This window comes from Mytilus californianus, unplaced genomic scaffold (genome assembly GCF_021869535.1).
Source record: "Mytilus californianus isolate M0D057914Y unplaced genomic scaffold, xbMytCali1.0.p SCAF_5, whole genome shotgun sequence".
Taxonomy (NCBI): Eukaryota; Metazoa; Mollusca; class Bivalvia; order Mytilida; family Mytilidae; genus Mytilus; species Mytilus californianus.
The window spans coordinates 102,853,135-102,873,250 of record NW_026262701.1 but is presented as its reverse complement, the minus strand read 5'-3'; the positions used below and the strand labels follow the sequence as shown (position 1 = coordinate 102,873,250).

Sequence of the window (20,116 nt, the reverse complement as noted above, 5' to 3'; positions counted from 1 at the left end):
GCTTATGTAACATGTTAAAGTGCTTCTGACCCATAGTTGTCTTCATTCAATCTGATTCTTATGTGTGTTTAGCTTATTTTAAAATTATATGTGCTGACATTTTTATGTTGTTGTATTGTGAAGTTTTGTATATATGTTATAGTCGGTTGTAAGACCTTTCTTTCAGTCATGTTCATTGTTGATTGTACATATGTGTGACTGACTAACTTGTGTCTTATATTATCTCACTGTGTAGCAGTACCTCATCATCACATACTCATATTTCAAGTTAACCTGTCTTTATTTTGATTTTTTCTTGAAAATGATTGCATGATTAGCATTAAGAGATTTTTAACAATTTGGATTGACAGTACTGGTGATCCAAAATCTTTCTATGGAAAAGACTATCCTTTGGTCCAATAGGCTTAGTGGAGATGTACTGAATGATATATTTAAGTATGGAAAAACATGTATTATTCATTGGTTGAAACAGGGCTCATCAGTGGCAAATGTCTCATGCATACCAGGACAAGAACATGTAATGCGATATGAATATGAACCCTGCTTTATACTAGACTGACACCCTGAGCCAGATTTTTGTCCAGGGTTCAAACCCACAATGTTCTGCATTTGTAGCAAGCACATTACCACTGCGGCTGTCCTCTCAGAGAAAGAAACAATCACACGAAAATATCTTAATAATTTTTTTGGAAGTGAACAATATAGTTTTAGCACAAACACACTATATAAATAAAGTATTCTCTCTAAGATATATTGCATCAACAAAAATGCTACATGTTTAAACATTTTATTTACAAAATGTGTTGTATGAAACAACAAATAAAACCATACTAAACAAATGTTCATACTTGTTTTCGATTTATAAAAATCAATTGAAAATATTAAACTAATGAATTTAACTGTCTTCAGTTCAATTATCAATTGTAAAATTGTTATATCTTATAAAATGAAAATGTTATCAGATGAAAATGAGGAAGTTTTTATGTTATGATAATTCATTCAATACTTTCTCTGTGACATGAAAAAACAGGCTGAATCAGAATTCTAATCTGACAACTTAGCATGATTTCAAAATAGTATCTATCAGCTGTAAGTTGAACAATGTGAGGTTAAAAATGAGTGGTATATATCCTGAGATTGCTCATTTCTTCCATTTCTCCTGGTGTGTATACTTAGTCATGGGTTTACCACTCTGTCCACAAGTACCAACACCAACTTTACCATTTACATGATCTGGTGTGGCAAATATACTCTTCTTTACTTTCCCTTTATTTGTCTTGGAAAATGTCTGAAAGAATAGGAAAATTTAATCTTTGTAATAAAACATTTCTGCTGTTATTTTTTTCCTTCACTGATTTTTTTCCTTTTTGGATGCTTAACATTTTAGAGAACAATCAAAAGATGAAAAATACATATAAACAACAGGTTTACAATATCATAGATTTAATTAGCTATACAAATAGATTTATCTTTGTTCATTTAAAGCACAATTGTTTTAGGAAAATTGCAAATAACCATCAAAACTCATTCATAAAATGGTTCTTCATATGACTTTATTTTTGAAATTTTTTCGATATTTTCATCATACAATAATTTGAGAATGTGTCCAATCAGTGACGTCTACCAAATTCGAACTTGATCTGAGTTTTGTGGTAATAAGCATTGTGTATAAGTTTCATAACATTTGGTTGAGGCAAATTTAAGTTAGAAAATAGAAATGTAAAAATTCAGCAATTTTTCCATTTGTAAAGGGGCATAACTCTAGAACGGTAAAAGTGACACCACTCAAATTCAAATTTGATCTGTGTTTTGTGGTAATAAGCATTGTGTATAAGTTTCATAACATTTGGTTGAGGCAAACTAAAGTTAAGAGAACAGAAACGAAAAATTCAGCAATTTTTCCATTTGTAAAGAGGCATACCTCTAGAACGGTAAAACCAGTTCTTTCAGGTTAAAATGTCCTGTATTTAATTGTAAAGATATCCCCTCTCTGTTTTGCCAATTAAAAAGGTCCCAAAACATATAAAAAGAACTTTTGTGAAACCCTATTTACAGCAATGTTTTGTGATTTTAAAATAATGATGACAATGACTCAGGAATGCTTATCAGCTAGTGTTGGTGCTGGCCACTTGGGACTCTTGAAAACTTAAAAAGTTACTTCTGTGCAATCCTAACATTTATTCCACAACAACCCTTACCAACTTTTAACTATACTCTATAGAATAGAGAATGGGAACATGGAATGTGTCAGAAACAACAACCAGACCGAAGAGCAGAAAACAGCCCAAGGCCAACAATGGGTCTTTAATGCAGTGAGAAAATTCCTCACCCGGAGGTGGACTTCAGCTGGCACCTAAACAATAATGTATACTGTCCATTTATTTTCTGAAATAACTGACTTACTTTGGCATTAAAATCCAGCCATTTATTTTTCTCTGTTTCTCTTTCTTCTTCCTGAGCCTTTAGCCTCTGTGCCTTTTTCTGTGTTTTCTTTTTTTTGTATTCTCTCTGTTCTGCTATTTTATCTCGTCTGAAAACAAATTTGTATTTTCTTGTACAATAGGTACTATGATAGTTTATGGATAAAAGTTTTCATTTTCAATTGCTACACATTTATATTATTTCCAGATACCAAATCTGCTTTCTATTTCTCCTGATACATTTTTTCTATATTATCGAATTCAAGTTTTAAGGAAGAACTCTCAATTTATAACATGTTGGGAATATCTAATTTCATGTAAAGAAATCCAGTAGGGTCATAAAGGTCAATCAACAGTTAAAACTAGTAGAGTTATAAAGCTAACAGTTTGTTATCAATATACTTTCTAATATTTCCTTAGTTACTGATTAACTGGAAATACATTTTGCCCATAATTCTGGTCTCAGCCCAAATACCATACCAAAATACCTTAACCTTCAGCACAGGCAACTTTTATAAATAACATACCAGATGTCCAGTGGCATTACCAAAAAGTAGAATCAAAGAGCTGAAAGCTCTAAGTAAAAATGACGCCATTGTCTCTCATATTAGGATATTTTTGATGCAAGTCTTGATTTTTACTTAATTTACCTACTGAATCTTAGGCGACGTTCAGTTTATGGTAGGTAGGGTAACTGATAGAATAGATGTGAATTGTTTCCACAATCTATAGCGTTTTTATTTGTTTGTCAAGATATATATATATATATGTGTGTGAAGTGAAAATAACTACTAGTTGTTCTGCTGTACAAGGAAATAGCTCAAGACTACCTGAACAATCTACAATATTCAAAGTAATATGTGAATTTGTTTCCCTTATTTGTAGAATTATTTAACAAAATGATTATGAAGAGCCTGTAGTAAGAAAGTAGTCCTTATTCAAGAGATAAGTTACAGGTGACCTAGTGACATAATCACATTGTTATTTCAGTTTAATACCTAAACGTGATCAATTTCTGTAGATTTACATTGTAGACAATAGTATTGTTATACTAGTTTCACAATTACAAACAATGTGACACCATTTATACAACTTAATTTCATTGTGAAGAGCCTGTAGTAATCAAGCTTACACTGAAATCTTAAAATGACAACATAAATTATTGCAAAATTATTTTTTTCAAATGATTTAATGTTTAGTACCGTAGTCATTTATTTCAAATAATTGACCCGTAATAAAATAAGGAGATGGGATGTGATTGCCAATGAGATAACAGTCTGAGGTACTATCTACCAGAGTCCAAATAATGTGGCTGTTGGCAGTTATAAGTCACTTTCAGACCTCAACAATGTACCAAACCGGTTTATTGTTTTCATGTACCACAGGAAAAAGAGGAGTTGTGGCCAGGTGCTGTGTGGATTTAAAACTATTAGAATTACACAGTTTTGTCTGCATTCAGAGAAAATTTCATGGTGTAAACACAGCCATTTTTGTTGGTGTATATTAGATGAACCTTAAAGGTGGTTTATCAGATTATTGGTCACAGGAATATTAAAGTGATTGTTGACTTTTCAAATATAAAAATATTCACAAAGAAGGAAATATATCTGATTCCTTGTGAAAATTAAAAGATAGAACATTGTACTTTAATGGATTTGGTAATTTAATTTCAAGAATGACAACATGTATGATCTGTTACCATAAGTGTAAAATTTGTCCATTAGCTACTGTTTATTATGTTTATGGTTGAACTGCATCTTTGAACTTTGTCAACCAGTCATGATTTACTTCTTAAGCTGTGTAAGAACCTTCTTGTAATTGAAAATTGGTCTGCCATGATCACGATTTCTACAATATTCTGAGTTCCTGACAAGTTCAAAATTTAGCACATTTACAGTTTACAATACCCAAAGATCAGGAGAAACAACGATTTTGATTGGCTGATCACAGTTGTCTCCCTTGGGAAAAGTTTGAGAAAGTTCGAAATTGGGAACAGTAGAATTTAACAAAATCGTGCAATCGTGACAAGGGGTCAAAATCGAGTATTTCACGCCTGAATCGTGCAAGTTGGCAGGTATGACAGGTTAAGAAATTAAAGAATGAAAATTACAAATTTAAGTCTGTTCCAGTTGTATTTCCAACAAGATGATTGAAAATCGCCCGACGGTCACGAAGGTTAATGACCGCCATTTTGTACACAACAAGAGATATTGAAGGGAGACAACACCATCTGTTATTTTAAAATGTACATTTGCAACGCTGGAGTTGTCTTTCTTTTACCAATGTATGAGCATACGAACATTCACTTTAAGTATGTAAAATACGGAACCGAGTTCGGAATGCGGATTGGAAGTCTGGTCAATGGTAAAAGAAAATTGACTGCGTCATTTTCTAAAAACTAATGGACAGAAAATGATATCTAATTAGCCTAATCACATCTGTGTTTAATCTAAAAAATAAATTCTCGCATTTATAATAATTTACTAAACTTACTTTGATTTGTGTTTGTCATCAGATGAACCTGGTAATGCATTAGGGTCAATAGGCTTCAATACAGTAACCTGTAAACAAAACAATTTGTATGAATGATTGATTGATTGATGATTTCTTAATATCCAGCAGCAAATTTTACATGCATATTCATGATAACATGTTAATGAGGTATAAATATGATAAATTTACCCCAGGGCTCACACTACTTCAGAATCATAGGGAGAAGTGATTTCTCTTTTTGAAACTGATAGGGAGAAGTGGTGAGATTTGAAAGAGAAGTGCTCCTTCGCGCGCTGCGCTACAATGTTTTGATTTTACTAAAGTATAAAGGGTCATATGTAAATAGTGTTCTTTTTAATTTATTCAATTCATATCTGAGTATACAATTAAATTAACAGTTCAAATTCAAAGTTGTTTGAGTTTAGGTTCTTGAGAGAAACTACCAACTAAATACATGTATCTAACACTAAAAAGAATTTTTTTTGTGTCAAAAAGGTAAAGATATTATAATATATGAATTACAATTCAATTTAAAACTTTCTTGTTTATCATGTTTATGAAATTCAGTGTTTCTCATCAAAAGATATACAAAGTTAAGCTGGGCCATAATATTTTGATATTAGTAGTTAAGCAACTTTGATCAATATTTTGAAACAATCCATATAAATTATATGGAATTATATACATTAATCAATTAGATCTAACCAAAAATCTGTTAATGTGTGTGGAATGCATAATTTTCCCTTTTAGGATCAATATTCTTCTGTCAGCTGTTCTATTCATGCGTCTGTAGTTATTATTGTAAAAATACGGATTTCGGTCATAGCTGGTCCAGTTCCGATCCGTAGTTAGTAAACAGTTAATGGTGGACGAAGAAAATTTATAAAAATAAACGATGTTTGACAAGCTATTTGGAAAGGATTATGACATTTTTAATGCAATAAATGGATTAAACATTTACTGGAGGCAACTTTTATCACTTTCAAATTAAGTAACAAACTTATTTTGCCGCCGAAAGTTAGATCGATGTACGCTCTCAGAGTAACAAGTACCGGAAGTGCATGCAGTGATAAAAAGTAGTCTTTTTATTAAATTACCTGCTACACACTGTAAAGTCAATGCTTAAACCTCTTTTCTTAAGAAAATGAATCGTTTATGTCTGAATTTCTTTAATAATCAATAAAAAATTGATGTTTTATCAACTTGGTAAAAATTGAAAATGTCGGATGACGAAAGCGACTGAAAGCGAGTATCTTAAACAACAGGGCGACTTGTTTTTCGCTTTTGAGGGATGGGCAAAGCGAAGTGACAGACTTGAAAGCCACCTCTTTGCCCTAGTCGCCTGGTAGGGTGAGCCCTGTACCCATCTTCTTACTATACTGAAAAGCTCTGACAGTCAGATTTTTAAACTTGCTAGCTCACAAGGTAACAGTCCACAGGAAGAGGTATCACCATTTTCAGACAAATTATTCTGACTCTTAGCCGACTGAACACTTTAATTGTTGATTTTATGCTTTTGATAGGTTTTTTGGTATTCAGAAACACATTTTTACAGGTGTGTGATTATGTTTATATTATGACACAGTAAATACATGTATAACCTGTAATAATAAAATAGCATTAATTTTAAACATATGTAACCAATTAAAGAACTTCAACAAGACAAGACTTTATCACCAAAAGTATAATATCTTGATTTGTTGCTCGCTGCATCTTCTGTATTCAAAATTTTTTTGTAATAATGTATGAATTCTAATTACATGTAATGTAATTATTTCTTAACTCTGGTTCATTTTATGGACTTTTTATGCATACTCCTTTAAAAGTTGTGTATGTATATCTTTTTTTAACCAAATATGCACACCTTATAACCAGCTATTGGCATGGCATATACAATAGGATCTGTCTTCCTGATAACAATTAAAAACAATTTTTGCTATAATTTACTGCAGATTTTTTTTTTTCAGTTTGCCATTGAAATAAAATGGATTTTGCAATTGTGAGCAGCAAATGTTGATCTGTTAACATATTACTGAAGCCATTGCCAGTAATAGGGTGAGCTTTGAATAACATTCCAACTTGAAGTCAACCTGGTAAAATCGAATTCTGTTGACCAAAAACATTTGTTTTTACCTTACAGCCTACTCTCATGCATCATCTGAAAAGAAGGGACAGGAGAGAGGAATCAGACAAATTTTAAATGTGGCCCTCTTTTACACAGGGTATATGTTTTTTGCAAGAACTTAATTTGACGTACATTGGTGACTTCTGTGTTACCCCAGCTATCAAAAGTTACAGTGCATGTTCCATCCTCTAGTATCTCATCGATCTTACTGCCATAGTATCTGAAAAACAACAGTTGACATATAATCTATCTGTCTGTCATTTAGTATCTGAAAAGCAAGAGTTGACATATAATCATTTTAACTGTCATAGGATCTTAAAGAACAAAGAGTTCACGTAAAATTCATCTGACTGTCATAGTATTTGAAAAGCAAGAGTTAACATATAATCTGTCTTACACAATGAATTGCCAGCTATCATCAATTTCGCAATTACAGATTTTCAATACGGTGAAAGCATTTCAGATCAATTTCGTCACTTACATTTATATTCCGATGCAGCATGTTTGTAATGTTCATTTTGATTAAATGATTCCACAAAGTTTAGGGCATCAATTTCATAACGATGGCCTGACATTGGGAATGAATTGCAAGTGTTTAGTTTAACTTTGCAGAGCCAGTAAACTTATATTTGGAACCATCAAATCAAAATTGATGTCCGCAACTTTTCAAATATCATATGTTTTTCCGCATTCTCATGCAAATGAAAGAAAACACCACTAAATCATTAATTTTTAAATCAGTGATGCAAATTATGGACTTGATCACACAATTTCAGACCATCAATTGTGGAACTGATTCCCTGAAATTTGTCGTATTGTCCACTCAAAATGAACATTTAGACAATGTTGACTTAGAATTTGTGATCTGTTGTTTCAAATGACAATATGTAATGCAGTGACTTACTGTCCGTCTTCTGACCAGATAGCCATACATGGATCACCTGACTTCCAAGTATGTGTAGATACATCTGGTGTGTCAGATTTCAGTATTTCTGTTGCAGTAGGAGGTAGTTTGGTACCAATCAGATCCACAGTCAAGTCTATAACTTCCTGTCAAATACACAAATACATCGTATTTGAGTACATGGTATATAACACTCATAATGATTACAGTAAATAACTTCCTCTTTTCACACAATATCTTAAGATAAAATGGATAATAGGACACATGGATGAATACAAATTTGTGAAAAATTCATCTTAAGATTTTGGTGAAAAGACTTGCATAAAGTTTATTACTACTAGAGCCATCATTAATACATAGTTTTAATATACAATGTACACTATTGTCCAACTGTGTTCACAAATACTGTATTTTTTTTTGTGCAAAGAGCATGAAAAGATATCAAGTCAGATATTACATCTTTAAAATTTGCCTTCAATATGCAGTCATAATATAAATTTGTATCATCTCTTATGAATGATTCCCAATACATTCTTATATATGTATTGTCTACACTGAGGGTAATTTTTACCTAAGATTGTGTCGATGCTTGACCATTCTTGGTCACCTGATAAAGTGACCTCTAGATGTCTAAATCAGGTAATATTTGGTTGTCAGGGTGCTGTTTTATTGTCATTTCTCCCAGACATCGCCTTTTATTTAAATATTAATAAAGAAGATATGATAAGGGCCATTATTTGACTACTAAATTGGAAAAAATAGAAACATTCTTTAATCTTTTATTAATCATTATGTCAGTTTTATTGATAAATGAAGAGCATTTATATAGTCTGGTCACTAAAGCATTGTCATGTCATTTGTATTGTCTTAAGAATATAATAACTGACCAGAAATGGACATTTTACACACACACTGCCGAACTATTCAAATATATTATAACAGATCTCATGGATATAGGACAGACTTTTATCTTAAAGGATGTTATTTGTTAACATGTGTGATATCCTTATCATACCTTCTCCTTTCTAAAATATTTGTGTCAGAATCATATCTTTTTTTAATAACAATCACACAATCTAGTTTATAAAATTGCTTATTCTAATAAATAACACTTTTTAAAATTTATTTTACCCTTTAATTTTCTGTCCAAAATCAGTTGATGTTCATAAAATCAAAGAATCAATTACCCCGGTAAGCTATATTTTATATTCCTGAAACTGAGTAAAAATATAGCCTGAATCAATTTTTACCACTTTAACAGCCAGTATATCTATTTGTTGTGTGTGTCTTTGTTACTTACGATCCAAACTTATTCTTGCAATACATTTGTACAGCTGAGCTGTTGTGTCTTGTCTATAAAATATAAATCTATACACACATTAACACTGACAGTTATTGTAATGCTTGGACGTTTTCAACTTTAAAATTCCTATTATGTTTTATAATAATTTTTTTTAATTTTTGTTCATCTGTTCATACATGTACTTGTTTATTCTTCGATCAAAATATTTTTCATGTTATTACAAATGAATTACTGAAATTTATGTACACATAAAAAGTGTTAAGTATTCAAATATATTGTAAAAGATTTTTTTATAAATTTTCATCTAATACATGTACATTAATTCAATGAAAGAAAATAGTACATGTCTTACTTTACAATAGATGTATAACAACCCACCTGTAAATCATTCTTGAGCTTCAACAGATCTTCATTATCTGGATCTGTAGTTAATGATGCTTCAACCTAGAAAACAAAACAGATTATCATTTTTTCACCATTGAGTTCACAATTAAAATATAGTGTGTTTATACTCTCCCAACGCTACTTTTCAGAAGAGGGAAGGTAGGTAGGTGAAAAGTTGGTTTTTTTATGTCAAAATTTGACAACTCAAAAATAGAAACAAAATAAACTTTTCATGAGAAGAAATGTCATTTTGTTGTCAAGCACTTTGGTATTCCCTTTTGAATACAGCATGTACAGTTTGGACAAACAAGCAACACAACTCTACAAGTTTTCAAGGTGTTTTCATCTCTCCCAGCTTTAGATTTAGCACTTTTGACAGTAGGTATATCTGGTTGAAATTGGTTTAGATACAATGTATAGTGAAAAAAGTGTGAAACTAAAGTGTGACAGACAGAACGGCAAACCTGTAGTCCCCATTGTTTTTGCAGGTTTGGGACTGAAGAAGCAAGACCATATAAACTTAAATCAATTGGGCAGGGGTTCCCCAAACAATTTTTCCAGGCCCCATTTCATACATGTGACAGAGTTGTCTTGTCACAACTGGAGATTTGAACATTTTTAGCTGGAGTTTGGGCCTCAAAACTTGAGATTTTTTATCAACATTTTTCATTGTTTCTGTAAATTGTCATGGTAGTTAAACTACACATTCCCCATTTCTGTAAGATTACAGCATTACCATTATTGTACTAGTATTCTCTCAACAATATAAAATTATAATGCAGAACTTTTACATTTATCAGATTAAAATTAAAATGATTTCATATCTTTAACCCTTTCACCGATAGCCGGCCTGACAGAAGCTACTCTGAGACGATGTCTTCCCTGGCTATTATGACACAAGTGGGAGATCTTCATATTAAATATCAATAAAAACTTGTCTGTAGTTATTTATGTCTTTATATTATTCACTTACACCATGGACACAGTTTTGTTAATGTTTTGATAATTTTTTCTTCATAAAAAATCAAAATTTGCAAATTTTCGGCATTAGAGAGATGAAATTCTCGAAAAATCGACTTTTTGACCCAAAATCGTAATTTTTTCACCCTAAACGGCAAAAGTTTGAAAAATTCAACAAGGTTGTACAAATTTCTTACACTGAACGATGTCCATTCCAAGTGTTTTTGTACATAAAACGGCATTTTACATCAAAAAAGTATACTAGTCTGGCTTCAATTCTTCCATATTCTTTCAAAAAAAATGTTTCCTTATTTCAAATTCTACTAAAATTCGTAAAATTCATCTGATTTTGACACGGTTTTCAACAAACGGAAGCGCCATGTTTACACTTTCATCCGGGTATTCAACAAAGAAAGATAACTTGTGTTTCCAATGTTTTTAGCGGGAAATGTAAAAGAGGTATTCAGATCCCGGTAAACCGGGACTCATCATCAGCTGTCTGAAGGGTGAATCCCGGGATTCGTCGGCGAAAGGGTTAAACTTGATTCTTTTGAACTACATTGTAAAATAAAATTATTTAATAAAAACATTCTAGTGTCATCATATTAACAGCTCAAAAATGATCAGGGAACAATATATATGGTGCTGTTGTATTGTGTAGTTTTCGCTGTCATTTGGTCCCCATGCATTGATAGTGAAATTTATTAACTCACTGCCTACCCATGACAAAAAATGTACCATGCCAAATTATTTTTTGGCAAAGAAAAATAAAATATGTTACCTACCTAACCATGCTAACTACCCTGTTTCAAAAAATAGGGTAGGAAAAGGGCAAACAAACAATATTTTAATTTAGGTCTTAAAGGTAAAAATCCACAATTTTTTCCAATTGCACAGTCACATGTTTGTCTGTACTCGGAGTAAATTTGTAAATTTCATTTGCAAGTTGTAATGATGAACCTTAAGTAGTTATTTCTACGACTTGGTCCTCTAAATATTTCACAGGTAACACCCGATAAGACCAACAAATAAGACTGGACCCAAGACTGTCAGACGACTAGCCATTCAGAAACAACAAATTATATTAGCATACGATCTGGGTCAGGACACAGATCAAGGAAATCCGAGACCCTACCAGTCAACATGGTACATATATTGGTAAGACTCAGTTTTAATTTATTCACATATAAATTATGTAAGAAATGGCTAATATTCGGTGCATTTCAAAGCCTAATTACCTGTTGTAATTGTAGTTTATACGTAGACAAATTCGTTTGTAAATCGTCGGACATTGTTGAAGATGCCGGAAATGAATATCATTGTACAATTTTAGAACCAAAACGTAAAAATAAATTCCGTATCAAAAAAGAAGATTGTATTCCAAGAGGTGAATCACAGTTGACTATATAGCTAATCTTCCCTGGTGACCTACACATAATAAAATTTAAAAACTATAGAATCAATGAAATGCACATTACGTTTACAAAGTTCAAAGTTCCATAAGGTTTATTTATAGACAATAGACAATATTTATTAGCACACATTTACAATAAATGGTTTATAAGACATGATTATAAAGTATAGACAATAAAACCATAATTGTACAGTGAAAAAAGAGGGTGACAGTGGCTTTCATATGAGAATTAGAAAAATATATGAATAATAAATGACTACAAATATTAGAGAATTCTTAAATAATCATTAATGTCATTAATTTATTATTAGGTACAAAAATATTAGTAACTTACTAAATTGTTTAGACATTTTTTCTTACTGATAGACAATCTGATTAATATATTTTTGCAGTGATTTTGATAATGACTGGCGTGCTGCGGCTCAACAGTGTTGACATATGATTCAGTGATTTTACTGAATGCAATTTCGTATGGTTAAAATACGCGTTTTTTTTTAATATAAGTACCTCTTCATATATAGACGAATATGTGTTTGTAAGCAGAAAACATAAGCTTTTGATTGAGCTTTTATATCGTCTTATTACAAACAAAACATTTAATGCAAGCACGTTTAAAACAAAGCAAGCATACAAAACACACAAGAGCTACATAATCATAAAAGTTTTGACAATAGATGACGGATGAAATTGGTAGCAGACTGATTGAACCTTTTGACGTGCCAGGCTTTCTGTTTCAGTATCTCACAAGAACTGAAGAACCTACGTGTAATCCCATCAAAACGTATCAGAAACTGTTGGATTTTTTTTTGCCACCTTGAACCTTAGCTGACTCAGCGAAACCACACTTGCAATCTTGGTTGGTTTGAAGAGAAACGGCACTCTTTTCTAGGAAGAAGAGCTTTTATTTCCGATTAATATAGCATGAAGTGTGACTAACGTGCTTATTCAAGGCTGGAACATTCTAGTCCTCGTTTACATGTTTTTGTTGAAAATTATACCAGAAACAGGTGTCTGCGTTGAACTTGTTATTGTACGTTTATACAAGTCATTATTACCAATTCGTTAGTAACGCGTTTTGGTAAAATAGTTTTTGCTCCCTAGGGGACTATCCGTTTCCAGTGACTAGTGCTTCATGCTTTATATTTGACAATACGTTTTCCGTAAAGAAATTAGGCTGTTGTGTTACAACATTATTTTTTTTATTGAAGCTCTTAAAAATTCATACAGACATTGGGAAAACTCAATTGATGCCCGATAATAATTAGCTGTATAAATAACTTTTGTAATCAAAATGTTACGTGAAATTCATAAAAGCTCATACAAGGAACATATAATGAACCAGAAAAAAATGAAAAGTAAAAAAAAAGTAAATGCCTTGTAACAAAATGACTCGGCATATGTTTTTTATTCTATTTTTTTTTTATTAAAGTTACCCTGTTTCTTTTTAAAATTGTTATGAAAAAAAATAATACTGCAGCGCCTTTACGCATATTTTTGTTATTTTCTATCAATATATATTGACTGGTTTTATACAAGAGGGAAATTTGATGATGACGGGTCGTAAAAGTTTTCTGACAGAAATTGTCTATGTATCTTACTTGTCCTTTTTGTACTGATTAAGTTTTGGTCAAGTGACATTGTTTAATGACAAAACATTCCCTGTCTAACCTTATAAGACGCTTAACCAATTTCGCTTACAAAGGATTAAACTTTAAAACGGCTTATTCATATTATCAGGTTTTTCAAAATGCACCGTCTGGTATAACTGTAATGTAGTGGAATTTGAATTATACATATTTTGTTATGAGATTATATGTTATCTGTCAAATTTTCATATTTCTTGTAATATATTCTTTGCAAAGAACAGCAGCTGACACAAGAGGTAATTTAACTCAGTCATTTTCTTTACCTTTAGATAATCGGCGTTTTAAAAAAAGTTAAACGATTTGTACAATAATGTATGGTATTTCAAATGTAACCTTTTACCAAATATAGCCTATAAGCACTTTATATTTCGATAAAAAAAACACACACACACACTAGATATATATATGCAGACTTAATATTTGTATGTTAAATATTTTGTTGTTTTCATTGTGTGTGTATGTGTATCTTTTTCTTGTCTAAACGCCTTATCAAAGAAAACAAAAAGCTATGTATGTTTTCATTCTTTAACTAGGATTACTCCTAGTGGTGCACTTTATAAAAGAAATCCCCCCCCCCCCAAAAAAAAAATCCGGGCAATTAATTTTATGAGGACTACCCAACTGATATATATTAAAAGCGAGAGGGTTGAGAACTTAGAAAAACTAGTTTCACCAAGCCACATTTCATGTGATGTGTCTGTTCCTAGTCACGAAGTGGTTGTTTAAGTTACAACTGCTTCGTGCCCTATGAATTCGGTGTTGATAGCAGATCTATATAGTCGCTGTCAAATGTATCCACTAACTAGCTTCCTGTAGTAGCGAGAATATTCTGACCCTGCTTTCCAAACTGTATTTGCCGTTTTTATTTCCTGTTTTTAGTTGCTCTGTGCAAGAATTTTAATGTGTGTTTTTGTTTTACAAAATATGGTCTCGATAGACAAAAGGGGGTGGTTGTGCACAGGTAAAACTAGTGTTACCCCCATTGCATTTTTTGTATTTTTATTAAGTCAAGCTTTCTGGACCATGTGTTGTTTGAATATTGTTGTTTGTCTTTAGTTTTAAGTCTGAATATTTTAGGAGTCGGGTGTTTGAGGTTGGTGTGGTCTGTTTTGGTGTCTGGTATTTTTTTTTTGTGATTCATGTTACCCCTTTCATGTATCCAAACTTGACTAGACTCGGATCGATTTATCATAAATCAAATACAGACACACAAAAAAAACATATTTGTTGTTGTTTACATTGTTTGTTACTCATATAGCAGCGTGTACTATTTATTTGAGGCTTTAAACAATAACAATTATCTTTGTTTTGTAGATGTTGTGTTTGTCCTAGATAGATCAGGGAGCATTTATTACGAAGATTTTTACGAAGCTGTTGACTTTCTTTACAATGTTACTAAATGGTTGACCATTGGCTCATCCAATGACGAGCTTCAAATTTCTGTGATAACATTTTCAAATTCAGTAACAGAAGAATTTGATTTGAACGACTATACATCACAAACTGATCTCCTGGATGCCATTGAAGCGGTAAAATCAAGAACACCAAGCGGCCAGACATACACACACGATGCTCTGGACTTTTGCTACAGTTCAACCTTTACGTCAGGCCACGGTTCTCGAAGCGGTGTGCCAAAAGCCGTGGTTGTTTTAACAGATGGAATATCCACCGAGACGGCCGAAACGAGTACCCAAGCCGGCATACTACAAAATGCTGGGATTGAAGTGTATGCTATTGGTATTGGTTCAGTTGTCACTTCATCAATGACGGAACTGGAATCTATTGCTTCAGATCCAGACTCGTATTATGTTAACACAGTTGGAACATTCTCAAATTTGTGTTTACTTGTACCAGAATTGGTGGTAAAGTTAGGTAATAATTTTTTTAGAACAGTAAATTAAAAGTTGTATTTTTGAAAATGATAATAAAACTCACTGAGTTACAGACATCGGTAACTACACTATGATTTAATTATATTTTCCTATGATTGATACAAGTCAGAACGGAATTTGTTTCATGACATATACATGTAATAAACTACATTTTGTTTTAAAAAAATATATACCTGACTATGTCCTTTTTCTTTCTGTCATAAAGTAAAACCACAACGATTCACTATGATATGTACATGTATTATCAAACTGCCAGGGACAAATAAAATCAAAGCATATATAGTAGGTGCTGTGATCCAGTCATTTTAGCTAGTAGGATATCTTTTTTGATCTCGTTTTCAATTTTTATTTTGTTCATTATACCAACTCCTGTAAAACATTTCGAGACAGCCGTCAATATATACTTGGGATACTAGCAAGCAATTGTGTTTGTGTTTGGACACAATTTCTATTAAAACAAGTTAGCTATATATATATACGCGATAATGAAATGTCCCCCTCACTGTATAAATGAAAATCAAATTGTATGCTACGTTTGTGAGGGGCGTAAAGGGGGGGTATCTGCACGGAAGAACGCGAAATAAAATTACCATTTCACGATGAACGAACAATTAAAAATTTCTTGCACGTTGATCCTTTTACCGATTTCACGAAACACGGTGAATAACGTACCTTTTTCATGGCTGCACGTGAAATAAAAATGGCAAAACACGTTGCACGAAAATAACCCTTTACCACCCTCGTTTATGTTTGTCCATGTATTTCTAATAGGAATGATAATAATAATCGGGGTTCACTTCGGTTCATATATTGTGGGGAGATCCTTATTCAGTATATACGGATGTGATAATATACCGCGGATACCGTTCATTGATGATAAACGTTTATGAATCTTGTTGTTTGCTGATAGGATTTGTTTTAAAAAAAAAGACGGGAGCCCCATCTTGAAAAAGTGACCTTTAATTTTTAGTAAAATGATAAAAATTCCTGACTAATGCCGATATTTATTTTATTTATAGATAGTAACGTGTTAGAATCAGCAGTAGATAAATGTGGGGTGTTTAATACCACCAGTACTGAAGACACGAGTGGTACAGGTAGATTTAATGATTAGTCCATTATTATTTGGTTAACAATTTCTTCATATTCAAAAGAAACAACGTTGAAATAGCCAATTTAGTGCTAAACGATGGAGTTGGTGAGTGTTTTTCGCCAATAACAAAGTCTAAAAGCTAACTTCCTTAAACAAACTCAATTTACACCTGGCATTCGATACCTGGCTTTCATCTTTGTTTAAATTTGTTAATTTTTTTTTCGTATTTGTTGATATTTCGGGTAGCATAGAGGTTCCACTCCATGTAGATTATACTGACCTAGCCAGGACATTTAGGACTAGATGTCATTAAAATTGATTCAACGTATTTGTTCTAATTATTGTCGTACTTTATATTTGTTTTATTAGATTAAAGATTGCTATATTAAAAAAATTCACTCAAGAGTGTATCCTCTTTTTAAATAAACTGGACCTCTGTTGTGTTCACTTATCGCCTTCGGTGCGGAGATTTAGATGGAATAAAATTGAAAATGGAAATGGGGAATATTTCAAAGTGACAACAACCCGACCAAAGAGCAGATAACAGCCGAAGGCCACCAATGGGTCTTCAACGCAGCGAGAAAATCCCGCACCCGGAGGTGGGCCTCAGCTGGCCCCTTAATAAAAATGTGTACTAGTTCAGTGAAAATGGATGTCATACTAAACTCCAAAACATATAAATGAACTAAAATTAAAAAAACTAACAAAACCAGAGGCTCCTGACTTGGGACAGACGCAAAAATGCGGCAGGGTTAAACATGTTTTGTGATATCTCAACCCTCCCCCTATACCTCTTGCCAATGTAGAATAAAGAAACACATAGCAATATGCACAGTAAAACTGAGTTCAAAAGAAGTCCGAGTCCGATGGCAGAATAGGTAACAAAAGAAACTAAGCAAAATGACAATGATACATAAATTAACAAAGGACTACTAGCAGTTACTGACATGCCAGCTCCAGACCTCAATTAAACTGATTGAAAGATTATGTCTTCATCATATGAAAATCAAGCACAATCCCTCCCTTAAGGGGTTAAGTATCATACCATCATAAAATATATGAGAAGAACATAACCCGTATCATGCTAACAACTGGTTTTTTAATAAATGTTTTTATTTCCGATACAAAGACCCTATGAGTGAATCAATATCAATACCAAAATATGCAATCCTTAATGACCTGACAACAGTATCGTAACTATATCCCTTCTGAATAAGTCTGTTTAAAGGTTTGGTTAGCTTTTGAGGTGAATACCGACATTTTTGTGCTTTGTAAAGAATATTACCATAAAAGATTGGATGTGAAATACCTGAACGTATAAGATGTCTGCATGTTGATTTATATTTACGAATGATGTCCTTGTACCGATGATAAAATTTAGTAAATGTTTTGACTAGTTTGTGATATCGAAAACCCTGGTGTAATAATTTTTCAGTAATACAGAGATTTCTTTCGTTAAAATCAAATACGCTGTTACATACACGAGCGAATCGAACAAGTTGAGATATATAAACACCATAAGATGGTGACAAGGGAACGTCGCCATCTAAAAATGGATAATTAACAATAGGAAATGAAAAATCATCTCTTTTATCGTAAATTTTGGTATTAAGCTTCCCGTTAAAGATATAGATATCAAGATCCAGGAATGGGCAGTGTTCATTGTTAGTATTAGCTTTATTCAAAGTCAGTTCGGCAGGATAAATCTCTTTAGTGTACATACTGAAGTCGTCATTATTGAGAGCCAATATATCATCCAAATATCTAAAAGTGTTATTAAATTTTTGAATTAGATGTTGTTTCGATGGGTCTTTGCTGATTTTAGTCATAAATTGTAACTCATAACAATACAGAAACAGGTCCGCAATGGCGGACCAGTTTACTTTTTCAACAAACTAAAACAAATAGATATTGTTAGTTATTGCATGAATGTCAGATGTGAGATAGGAGTATTTCATCTTTTTTGTTTCAGATAACACACCCGTGTACATTGCCGCAGTATCCGGTGTAGCAGCTACAGCAGCCATTATTGCTGGGATTGGTGTTGGTATAACTAAAGCATTAGCGGCCATGTTAGTCTTATACACATCCATCTTTTACTGAAAATCTGTTATAGTTAGGTTATGGTTAGGTTATGTTTTTCACGATCAATATGTCATCGTTTAAGGGATCTCTCTCTCTCTCTCTCTCTCTCTCTCTCTCTCAAAATGTATGGACTAGAAGCAGAAAATGTTGTTAAGGTATAAATATTAAAGTTTTGACAGGTTAAACAAAGTCTATCAATCCCTGGACTCTTACGCATGCTCTAAATTAAGCAAGTGTTTGATAAAGTAGAATATTTCCTGTTATCATAAGCCAAAAATTGTGATACTAAGCAGAATTATATATAAAAAAAAATAAAAAATGGTAGTCTTTAAAACTGAAATATGTGTATCTTTTAGTTAGGTGATGCAATATTACCAGCTGTTTTGATCTTTAAAATGTCTGTGTTCTCTCATTTAGGAAGATGAGTGCAAAGATACCAACAATGTTATCAGCTGCGGGAATGTACACTCAAGCACCGCTAGGCCCAGCGAAGGCGAAATTTACTACAAAGTTTATACAGTCTGGCATACCAACAGGACAAATAATACCATCAAAAGCACCAGCACAGACCTTTTCTCCTAGGTCTATTGCATCTATTACTCTTCTGGATTGACAGACCACGTCACCTGTCAATATTTTAAAGTTCCATGGATCTTTGTGATTTGACTGAAAGTTTTCATAATTTACTGAGGTTAAAATGGAACTGCTAAAATAGCATTTGTTTTCTGTATAAAAATACATGAAGATTATTCAATTCTTCCCTCCTTCGGAATTCCGACGGATGTATTGTTTTGAATATCCTCAGGCTTGTGGAACGTGATACAATTGACTATGCAGGATCAACGGTATATGGGAGACTAGATTGAAAACATTGTCGTTGTGTTGAATATCTCATGATCTCTTTGTCTAGTATTGTTTGTTATCTCGATAAATCTCGTCACTTGTATATATTTACTCATTTCTTTGTGTCTATATAGGTCTCTATTTCTAATGTGGAACTGATATTCATCTTCAGAAAAGATGACGTATTGGTTTCACTATTCGATGCAGCAGTAAAACCATGTTATTTATTGTATGTCGGAATAAATCTTCTATCTGATTACTCCACATATCTCAATCGGTGAAATCACAACCACTCACACTAGTACCGGCCTCTGGTTTAAATAGATCAATTCATTTTGCATTTTTAATGGTATGGAAAATTTGTATTAGTGTTACATACTTTGCGACTATGACTGACTGATGATTATTTGCCATCAATAGGATTCAAATCAGATCTTTCACTTTGTTCCTCTAGATTTGTTTGTCACGGCATGTACACGAGCCACAAACAAATACGTTGCAAAGTGAAACATTTGATATTAATCAGATTGCTTTGCCTTATTCCTACCAATAAA

At 32.5% G+C, this 20,116-nt stretch overlaps 2 protein-coding genes across 2 annotated transcripts; one reads left to right on the top strand and one right to left on the bottom strand.

The window, feature by feature from the left end:
• Positions 1-771: 771 nt before the first annotated feature.
• On the bottom strand, positions 772-11,936 carry LOC127702170 (survival of motor neuron-related-splicing factor 30-like). The gene is made up of 7 exons (XM_052206276.1): positions 11,828-11,936; positions 9,624-9,689; positions 7,943-8,088; positions 7,171-7,258; positions 4,914-4,981; positions 2,404-2,530; positions 772-1,288 (listed from the first exon to the last, which is right to left on the bottom strand). Exons 1-7 carry the CDS (start codon positions 11,879-11,881, stop codon positions 1,142-1,144), a joined length of 696 nt encoding a protein of 231 aa, XP_052062236.1. The 5' UTR covers positions 11,882-11,936; the 3' UTR covers positions 772-1,141.
• A 741-nt stretch (positions 11,937-12,677) lies between these two features.
• Positions 12,678-19,673, top strand: LOC127702842 (collagen alpha-1(XII) chain-like). The gene is made up of 5 exons (XM_052207145.1): positions 12,678-12,768; positions 14,964-15,521; positions 16,561-16,638; positions 18,607-18,706; positions 19,137-19,673. Exons 1-5 carry the CDS (start codon positions 12,678-12,680, stop codon positions 19,330-19,332), a joined length of 1,023 nt encoding a protein of 340 aa, XP_052063105.1. The 3' UTR covers positions 19,333-19,673.
• The last annotated feature ends 443 nt before the right edge of the window (positions 19,674-20,116 follow it).

Bases quoted from the DNA above. Each gene is read 5' to 3' on its own strand.
- LOC127702842 (XM_052207145.1), top strand. From the start codon at position 12,678: ATGACGGATGAAATTGGTAGCAGACTGATTGAACCTTTTGACGTGCCA. The intron at 12,769-14,963 runs GTAATCCCATCA...TTTGTTTTGTAG, and splicing joins AAGAACTGAAGAACCTACGT to ATGTTGTGTTTGTCCTAGAT. The intron at 16,639-18,606 runs GTAGATTTAATG...TTTTTGTTTCAG, and splicing joins TGAAGACACGAGTGGTACAG to ATAACACACCCGTGTACATT.
- LOC127702170 (XM_052206276.1), bottom strand. From the start codon at position 11,881: ATGTCCGACGATTTACAAACGAATTTGTCTACGTATAAACTACAATTA. The intron at 8,089-9,623 runs GTGGGTTGTTAT...TGTATTTGACAG, and splicing joins AGCTCAAGAATGATTTACAG to GAAGTTATAGACTTGACTGT. The intron at 2,531-4,913 runs GTAAGTTTAGTA...ATTTGTTTTCAG, and splicing joins GATGACAAACACAAATCAAA to ACGAGATAAAATAGCAGAAC.